Source organism: Blennius ocellaris (genome assembly GCF_963422515.1).
Source record: "Blennius ocellaris genome assembly, chromosome: 24".
In the NCBI taxonomy this organism is placed as follows: Eukaryota; Metazoa; Chordata; class Actinopteri; order Blenniiformes; family Blenniidae; genus Blennius; species Blennius ocellaris.
The window spans coordinates 2584686-2594703 of NC_137673.1; the positions used below are offsets into that span (position 1 = coordinate 2584686).

Below are 10018 nucleotides of genomic sequence, written 5' to 3' on the forward strand. Positions count from 1 at the left end.
TAAGTAAGTAAGTAAGTAAGTAAGTAAGTAAGTAAGTAAGTAAGTAAGTAAGTAAGTAAGTAAGTAAGTAAGTAAGTAAGTAAGTAAGTAAGTAAGTAAGTAAGTAAGTAAGTAAGTAAGTAAGTAAGTAAGTAAGTAAGTAAGTAAGTAAGTAAGTAAGTAAGTAAGTAAGTAAGTAAGTAAGTAAGTAAGTAAGTAAGTAAGTAAGTAAGTAAGTAAGTAAGTAAGTAAGTAAGTAAGTAAGTAAGTAAGTAAGTAAGTAAGTAAGTAAGTAAGTAAGTAAGTAAGTAAGTAAGTAAGTAAGTAAGTAAGTAAGTAAGTAAGTAAGTAAGTAAGTAAGTAAGTAAGTAAGTAAGTAAGTAAGTAAGTAAGTAAGTAAGTAAGTAAGTAAGTAAGTAAGTAAGTAAGTAATTTTCCAACTGTCTTAAAAGTACGTAGTTGTACGTGAAAGTAGCATAAGCGTTGTTGGAAGTTGCAGGACGTTGTATCTCTGCTTGGAGTTGGGTGACGGTTAGGACTTGAACCAACGTCTCTCAGGTGCAAGGCACTGGTCCTCCTCACTGAGCTAACCAGTCACACTGGATATTCTGCTCGGGTTCCATTTATTCTTCCATTCATCGCAAAGAAACAAAGTAGAGACAGAAGCTGGAGAAGCATCACGAGAAGCAGAACACCTGGTGGCTCAGGGGTTCAGTCAGTGGTTCAGTCTTCACACACAGTTTGGTGCTGCAGACTGATGCTGGTTCAAATCCTCCTCACACCACTTCACTAGAGGGGTTCAGATGACAGGCTGAGGTGGGAGGGAGGAGAGATGGAGGCAGGTGGAGGTGGAGGGGGAAGGGCTGGCAAAACACTTGGGTGGGTGTGGCGGTTCCCGTCCAGCCCTTCCCCAGGGAGGACAGAGGGTTATGCTGAACAAAGTTATGAATTTTTTTTATAAAATTAACCCCCAAAAAGTGCAGGTCTTCAGTGGGTGTGGTCATGAACTGCAGTCTTCTGTCTTGACTCCTCCCACTGTTCCACTTCCCTCCAGAGGGCGAGTGGAACAGTGGGAGGAGTCAAGACAGAAGACTGCAGTTCATCACCACATGTTCCACTCTGGAGGGAAGGCTGGACGTTGTTTGCTGCTCCACCGTCACACCACATGGTGGCGCCATCAACCTGGACACAAACAACACTTTCAGAAAACACTCAGGTTTCACCACAGATTTTCTGTGGCGCCACCTGGTGGCTCCTTACAAACATAACAACACAAGAAGCTGCAGAACCAAGAAATAATCAATTCAGTCAATTATATAGTTTACTTTCACATTATTTAATTCCTAAAGTCAAAATAGAGTATTTCCAATAACAATTTACATTATATTTAAAAACAAAAAACAAAGTTTCCTCCAAAAATAAATGTGGAAACGGGTCAATAAATGCAGGGACATGATTGTGCCACAAGAAGGAGACACCGTCCACCGTCTTTTCTTTGTACAGACAAATCTATTTATCATGAATTATTATCAAGTACAAGCAGGAAACACAATCAAACACTTGTTTTTAGGTTTGGTTTTTAGTTGGATTTACAATCCAAACTGTAGAGATTCACCTTCAACACTCTGAACAACTTCCTCAACGTCAACAGAGAGAATGTGGAGCAGAGAAATCATCTGAATTGATTGATTTTAAACTCAAAACAATATAAACATACTCAACACAAACATAACAACACAAGAAGCTGCAGGACAAAGAAATACTAAATGAATTCATGTACATGTGCACTTTAAGATTATTTATTTCTTAATGTCCAAATGGAATATGGACATTATATTTCTTTCTTACCTCTTTAAACGGGATCCAGAAACCAGAGTTTCCTCGTCTGTCGCAGTAGCTGTGAACAAAAGAACCACAAAGAGAAATCATTGCTGAAATGTTGATAAATGCTGTGATGAATCGAAAATAAAGGAAAGAATTGGAACATTCTAGTAATCAGGATACTCCACGTGTGGTTGCTTTAGGGTCCGTACCACAGAAGCAACATTATTACTGTTTTTAATGAGATTCTCAGAGAAGTCTGGACTTTCTCTCTCTTCTTTTACAGGCTGTGTGGAGCTTCACTACAAGAACTTCTCTCTAAAGTCTTTCTATTCTATTGGTTTATTCTACGCTGATGACAGCCGCTCCTATTGCTCAGGAAAGGACCTGGAAAAGCCCCTGGACTCTGAAGGAGGTGAGCGACAGGAGGGTGGTAGTTAAGGCTCCTCCATCATGGACAACACCACCCAGCAACTGCACGGGACTGTAGAGGAGCTGAGGAGCTCCTTCAGTGGCAGACTGAGACCCTCAGTGTCGGACGGGGCAAGTCCTTCATCCCTACCGCAAGTCCTTCGTCCTTCATCCCCACTGCTGTAAGACTGGACAACAACACTGTAAAGCAACATACTATGTGCAATAACCCTGCATCTATACCACTTGATCCAAGTCACCTTATCTACGTCACCTAATTGACCACTTGTATTCAACACTGGTATTATTTTTTACTACAGTATGTTTATTGTACTTTTATTCTACAGTTTGCCCCCTCATCATAGTTTAATTTCCTTCTATTTCATCTTACTGTATACTTTGCTCCCCTTAGAACTTATTATACTTTATTATGGTCTGTGATTTTTATCTTATTTTTATTTGAGTCCAATTTTATTTTTTTTTACTTATTATTTTCTACTGCAAATACTTTTGGCCCTTAGAGTTCTTGATAGTCATTGTATATAAGATTCCTCTATTCTTATCTAACTGTTTGCACATTTCTTGTCTTTCCTACTACTGAGTGTCCTTAAGAGCAGAATGTAACAAGTAAATTTCTCCTTTGTGAAATCAATAAAGGCTTATCTTATCTTATCTTATCTTATCTTATCTGGAATCAGGGATATTAACTGTCAAACCCACGTTAAAATTAATGCTAAACAAATTGAACATCATGCAACAGCATGCAAACATGTTTCTAGGAACCACTTGATGAGAAACTTAGTTGGAAGCTGCACATAAATATCCTCGAGGCTAAATTAGTAAAAAAAAAACATAGGATCATGTGTACAATCAGATAAATGCTAGAATACAATTGACTTTACTCATATAACTCAGCCCTTCCTTTATGTTTGGTTGACTGAATAAACTACTACTACTATTACCTGTTTAAACCTGAAAGAAATAGATTACAGTCAAACTTCCTGGATTAAACTCACAGTCTGATCTATGTTGATGATCTGTCATAGTTTTATCATAAACCTTTAATCATTTTTCAAAGATAATTCAGTAAAATCTCAAACATTTACCGTCATGGACGCTGCTGTTATTGATGAGTCGCCACCTGGTGGCCACAAGTGGAAACTACAAGTAAAGTTAGAATATTCGGGTTAGCATAGCACTTCCTGTTTGTCGCCATCTGGTGGCCACAAGTGGAAACTACAACTAGTAAAGTTAGAATATTCGGGTTAGCATAGCACTTCCTGTTTGTCGCCATCTGGTGGCCACAAGTGGAAACTACAACAAGTAAACGCGTTAAACGCGTGAACTTCAGGTGCTTTTTCTGTGGAAAAGATGAGAGTTTGGAAGGTTTTAGAAAAGCACTGGTGTGTAATAGTAACAATAATAATAATTAATAATAAAGAGGAAGCAAAACGTTTTTCCTACTTGTTCTGAGGTACATATTATTTTTAATGACAAATGTCAACTTGTATTATTTCAGCTCCATTCTTCATCACTTTTCCTGTTGATAAGTTCACTTTGCTTCTATACTGTAACTACATTTGCAGCACTCCACAAACTGCACTTCTCCACTTCTCTGGATTGTATTTCCACAAAGAGTTTAACCTCATAAAAAGTTTTACAAATCATTGCTTTTACCTTCAGCTTATTACTTTATACAATTAAAACAATCTTATGCTATTTTTAAAAGAATTTCAAGAAAAGTAACAATATTAACAGGTTTTTCTTCTCCCAGATTTAAATCTAAAGGTTCTGTAGGAGTGACCAGTGTATGTTTACTCTCTGTAAAGTTGATGATTTATAACCTTTCAATTTCTCCAGATAAACACACACGTATATATATACATATATATAGACTCTCTGAAAACTGAAAGTTGTGGGAAAACAATAAAGTGCTTTGTAGTTTAGTGTTGCTCACCTCAGAACATCCACTGAACCACAACACGACCCACGCCAGATGGTGACGTCACTCAAGAACCTGAACACAGAAACAACATTTCAGAGAAACACACTCAGGTTTCACCACAGATCCAAACACATTCAACAAGCACATGCAAACACGTTTTGGGGAATTACTGTCGATGATGATGAGAAACTTAGTTGGAAGCTGCACATAAATATCCTCGAGGCTAAATTAGCCAAAAAACATAGGATAATGTGTAAAATCAGATAAATACTAGATTATAACTCACTTTACTCATATAACTCAGCCCTTCCTTCATGTTTGGTTGACTGAATAAACTACTACTACCATTACCTGTTTAAACCTGAAAGAAAAAACTCACAGTCTGATCTATGTTGATGATCCGTCATAGTTTTATCATAAACCTTTAATCATTTTTCAAAGATAATTCAGTAAAATCTCAAACATTTACCGTCATGGACGCTGCTGTTATTGATGAGTCGCCACCTGGTGGCCACAAGTGGAAACTACAACAATTAAAGTTAGAACGCGTGGATTAGCATAGCACTTCCGGTTAGCTCCTCAAAAGTACAACCTCACAAATGACGACGTGAATGTTTGAACAAGTTTCAGACTTGATTTGAGCCTCATTATAACTTCCTGACAGTCTGAAGTGTTTAAGGTGTGTTTGTTTTCCTCACTGTGTGCACAGGAGCGGGCGGGGCAGAGGCTTTCTGACACAAATACACACAAACACACGCATCTGATCTAAGAATAAACTTAATACGAATGTTGTGGTGTTTCCAGAGTGAAACCTGGAGTTTGAGGAAGTTTCTGGACGTTGGGAGTTTGTAGTTTGTCGTCAGGTGGAGTTGAAACGTGGTTTACAACCAAACAATCACATTATAAAACATGGTGGACATGTAGCGGCTCCCCGGTGTAACATTCCTGGATTAAACTTACAATCTGCTTCATGGAGACGATCGAGGCAAACATTTATGAGAAACTTTCCATTATTTCATGAAGATAATTCGCTCAAATCGCCACCGCTTGCTGTCCTTACCGCCGCTGTTATTGATGACGTTTGCCTTCTGGTGGTCACACGTGGAAACTACAAGTAAAGTTAGAATATTAGGATTAACATACACTTCCTGTTCGTCGCCATCTGGTGGCCACAAGTGGAAACTAAAAGTAAAGTTAGAATATTAGGATTAACATACACTTCCTGTTCGTCGCCATCTGGTGGCCACAAGTGGAAACTAAAAGTAAAGTTAGAATATTAGGATTAGCATTGCACTTCCTGTTCACTTCTGCAAAGTAAAATGACTCAAATGACGCGTACCATAAAGTGCTTTGTAGTTTAGTGTCGCTCACCTCAGAAGATCCACTGAACACGACCTGTAAACTTTCACCTTCACATCAAATCATTACAAACTCTTTTATTATCATTTAAAAGATCCCGACACAGACAGCTCAGATGTTATGGCACAAATTGACTCTGGAGCTCATATTTTTTTTTAAAAACAAACTGTTTTTATTGTGTGAACTCACTGAGAACACTGACATCCAATAAACCAGTGGCTGGTGGGAAGGGGAGGGGCGTCAGCATGGAGAGAGGGTCAGAGGGCGTTTGAGTGATAGAAAAGGCTGCAGAGAGACGAGGAAGGCACACGACTCATCTGATAGAACAGACGACACTTAAAACACGCATTCCACTTCGTCCAATCTGAATCAGAGCGTCGCTGCAGCGGTTCTCCGTCCTGCAGGAGGTGGCGGGGGGGGGGGGGGGGTGATCAGCGCTGCCGGTCCCAGCGCCAGATGGAGGCGTCGTCACACACGGCGATTAAAATACTGCTGTCACGGCTGAAACTTGTCTGTCTGATGGCGGATGTGCATTTGGGGAGGGTCAGCGTGGTGCACCTGAGGGGGGGAGTGAACGGTGAGCCGGGCGAGGAACACGAAAAGGCCTGAGGAGAATTCAAACGCCGTCACTCACTTGGCTTTATGTGGATCCTCCACCTCCAGGTCCCACACGTACAGCTTCCCCACCTGGTTCCCCAGAGCCAGCATCTGTGGGCGGAGCACAGCGTTAGCGTCAGCCGCCGTCTCACACCACCGGTGGCGATGTGTAAATGAAAACGAGCCGGCGAACCTTCTGCCAGAAGTCCATGGAGAAGCGCATGTACCAGATGTCACACTGGCTGTAGTCGAAGCGACCCAGGATGGTCACGTTGGACTCGTTGGCTTTAATGTGGTCGATGTCGTCCTCCATCTTGCCCGGCTTCCAGCAGACGATGGCGTTCTCGCACGACTGAAAGCAACAACAGCTTCAGCTTCACAACCAAACACCATCAAGGAGCTCCACTTTTTTTTTTTTACATCGTGCGAGACGCCCGCTGACCTTGGACAGGATGAGGTCGCCGAGCCAGCGCACGCAGTCCACGTAGTTTCTGTGAATGTCTCGCGTGGAGAAGTCGGGAAAGTGGATCTTCTGAGACACAAAGGGCCTGAAAGAACAGGTGAGAGGAGGTGAGGGTGGAGGAGGAGGAGGAGGAGGAGGAGGAGGAGGTCTGACCTGTTGGTCTTGGAGGGGTTGTACTCGTACGAGCCTCTGATGGCCCTCTGCATCCTCTCCGAGTTGATCCTCCACAGTTTGAGGGAGTGATCCATCCCACAGGACATGATCTTCTCTCCCAGCAGGTCGAAGTCCTGAAAACAAACCGCCCAATTCACCGAGGAGAAACGTGGAAAACGTCCCACCGAGCTGCAGAGCAGGTGGGAGCCGCTCCTCACGACCAGCGGAACGTGTGGCGACACTCACGGCGCTCAGGACTTCGTCTCGATGACCCTCCACGCCTCCAAAAATGGCCACTAAAGTGTCTGTCTGGATGTTCCACAGTCGGAGAGCGTGATCTGACGACACAGACAAACACTTAAAACCACCGCTGAGCAGAATTACAGCCTCTCCTTCGCTGGAATGCTGCGTTTTCCGAGGGCCCCTGAAGGCAACGCGCCAGACGATCAGTGGGGGTTCTACCTTTGCTCACAGACAGCAGTAGGTTTGGATCCCGTGGGTGAAACTTGAGCTCGTTGATGGCGTTCCCGTGACCCACGTAATGCTAACAAACAACACACACAATAAACAAAACAATCATTTCATTGCGTAACACCGTTAAGCAGATGGAGCCGAGACATTCGGACTGAGGCTCTCACCTTGATGCACTGCATGCTGACGTGGTTGATGACCCGGATGATGCCGCGGGAGCCGGCCACGGCCAGCAGGGGGTGACTGGTGTTGGTGTCGTAGGTCCAGGCGCAGGTGTAGAAGTTCTCCTCGGCCTTCAGGCTGGTTAAAGAAAACTCTTCTGGACGTGAAGCAGCTACTCCTGGACTCCAGACGTCCTGCTGGCACACACACCTCAGCCAGCCTCTCTTTCTTTTCTCATAACTGATTAATCACATAAAGTGGCATTGGAGTGTGTCGGGGTTTTATTTTGACATATTCTCAGGTTAAAAAAAACAAACAGAGTGGATCAATGAGACTTGAAGTAAGGATACGTCAGCGTCCACGTACGACTGCAGGAGTCTGATTTCTCCCTGAGAGTGACACTCGTACAGAGTCACCTGCAAGAGGAGGAGACACACTCAGACCCACACACACATTTCACCACACGCACACACACACACACCAGGATGTGCAGAGACTGACCCGGTTACTTCCCACTGTCGCGAACACCAGCGGGTCTCCTTCCTTACTGTGCCAGTTGAACTGGACCCCAAACAGAGGCTGTCCGTGGTCCTCCTGACACACACACACACACACACACACACACACACACACACACACACACACACACACACACACACACACACACACACACACACACACACACACACACACACACACACACACACACACACACACACACACACACACACACACACACACACACACAGATTAATGACATGACTCACACACAGTTTAATAACAAACAACACATCACACACACACACACACTGACCCGCAGACTGTTGACACACTTGAAGGAGTATCTGCACTTCTTGGACTTCCACTTGCCCTTGCCCCAGCTCTTCCTGCCCGGGGCGTTGGCGGTGTTGGTGGGCGTGTCGGGCCGCTCGGCGTTGTTGCCGCTCTCCACGCTGACTGCGTCATCCTGCGAAGGACAAGACGAAGGATCCACTCAGTGAGGTGGTGCTCAGGTTAAATCAGAGTCACATTTTTACCACATTATTTACTGCAATATAGTCTCTTTTATTAAAATGGAAGACATTACTCAAAAAGAACATTTAATAACCAACTGATCAGGTGAATAACAACACGACTAAACCATTCACTGGAATCAAAATCACTGACGCAATTAAAAAGACCATTTACTCAAAATTAAACTTCATGAATGTGCTTCGTACGTGTTTAAACAAAGTAAACATTGATGATATTGTGTTTGTATGAAAATTGGCAATAGAATATTAACAAATGACCAAATCAATGAAAAACAGATCCTGCAACTCACAATAAATTAATAAATTCAGGGAAATAAATCGGCAAATAAAAAAAAAAAACACAGCAAAGATTAAAACTGAATAAATTCTACAACAAAGAGTTAGGTATATGTATAGACATTTTAATGAAACTGGACTCAAAATGATGAATGTGGGGAAGAAAACATGTAATTTAAACAATTTCAAAGAATTGGTGGACTATTACTCTCGGACCGCAGTGTGGACCTGTTTTGAGTTTCTGTGCAATATTATCATGTCTTTTAGGGAAACGAAGTGCATCAAATCGACTGATTCAGTCTCAATGTTTATAGTTGGAACATCATCAATGAAGCAGGAGCATCAAACAATCAGTTTGATCAAACTGGTTTAAATCTTCTCCGAGTCGCGAAAACCCCCGGATGCAGCATCCAACAACAAATAAAACAATCCCCTTTAATCGAAAACAATTTAAAACCGCTTTGAACTTGATAGACCTCCATCTGTGTGGGAGCACAAAGCTAAGCCCGTTAGCCACCCGGCTCCTTTAGCACGCAGCTCAGTCCCCGTGCACGCCGTCGCCATGGAAACAGCGCAGCGGCGGCGCGCTCGTGGTAAACTCACATTTTCGTCTGCGGATAAGTCCGGGTTGCTGTTCTCGTCGCTGCTGAGTTTCTGCTTTTTGGCCGGAGCTTCTTTTGCAGCTCGGGACGGAGACTCGGACATGTTCTTATTTTCCCTCATTTTGACCCGAACTCCTCCTCTTCCGCTTCCGCCTTTCTCTCCGGGGGGGGGGCGAAACACACACCGCAAGGGCTTCTGGGAACTGGAGTTACGGGATTGACTACGACTACAATTTTACAATTCTTTTAATTTGAAAAGAAAATACAATTTGTTTTCGTTCATCTCCATGTTTTGTTCGATTTACTTGATTTTTGTCTATTAAATAAAAATATAAACTTGAAGATATTTCAGAATTACAGTGTAGAATTCCCAACTAAATATATATAATTAAAGTAAACCTTTCAGATTTTGATACTGGAAAAAGCTTAAATATTTAAAATACGTGCAAACTACTATTACTGCAAAAGCACATATATGATAAAATAATTATGAAAATCATCCGTGTTAAAATGAGAAAACTAAAGTATAATTAAAAATGGATTGAAGATAGTCAAGTAACAAGCGCTAAGACAAATAAATCAACAAATGCTTTGTATATAATGCTGACACAATAATCAAAAATGATTTAGAGAAAAACTTGTTGCATTAAGTTCTTATACACATTAACCTGATTTCAACCAAAGAAAATGGAAGAAAACATGAAATCAGAGCCTTTTACATAGAAATTTAATAAGAAAACTTTAC

At 42.1% G+C, this 10018-nt stretch overlaps 1 protein-coding gene across 1 annotated transcript; it reads right to left on the minus strand.

Annotated features, from left to right (window-relative positions):
- Positions 1–5728: 5728 nt before the first annotated feature.
- On the minus strand, positions 5729–9394 carry eed (embryonic ectoderm development; the record flags this gene model as incomplete). Its single annotated transcript, XM_080520036.1, has 12 exons — positions 5729–6073; positions 6150–6223; positions 6306–6464; positions 6555–6660; positions 6729–6862; positions 6975–7066; positions 7191–7272; positions 7367–7492; positions 7712–7777; positions 7863–7955; positions 8176–8328; positions 9275–9394. The coding sequence occupies 12 exons, from the start codon at positions 9392–9394 to the stop codon at positions 5947–5949; spliced, it is 1332 nt and encodes a 443-aa protein (XP_080376162.1). The 3' UTR covers positions 5729–5946.
- Positions 9395–10018: the final 624 nt, after the last annotated feature.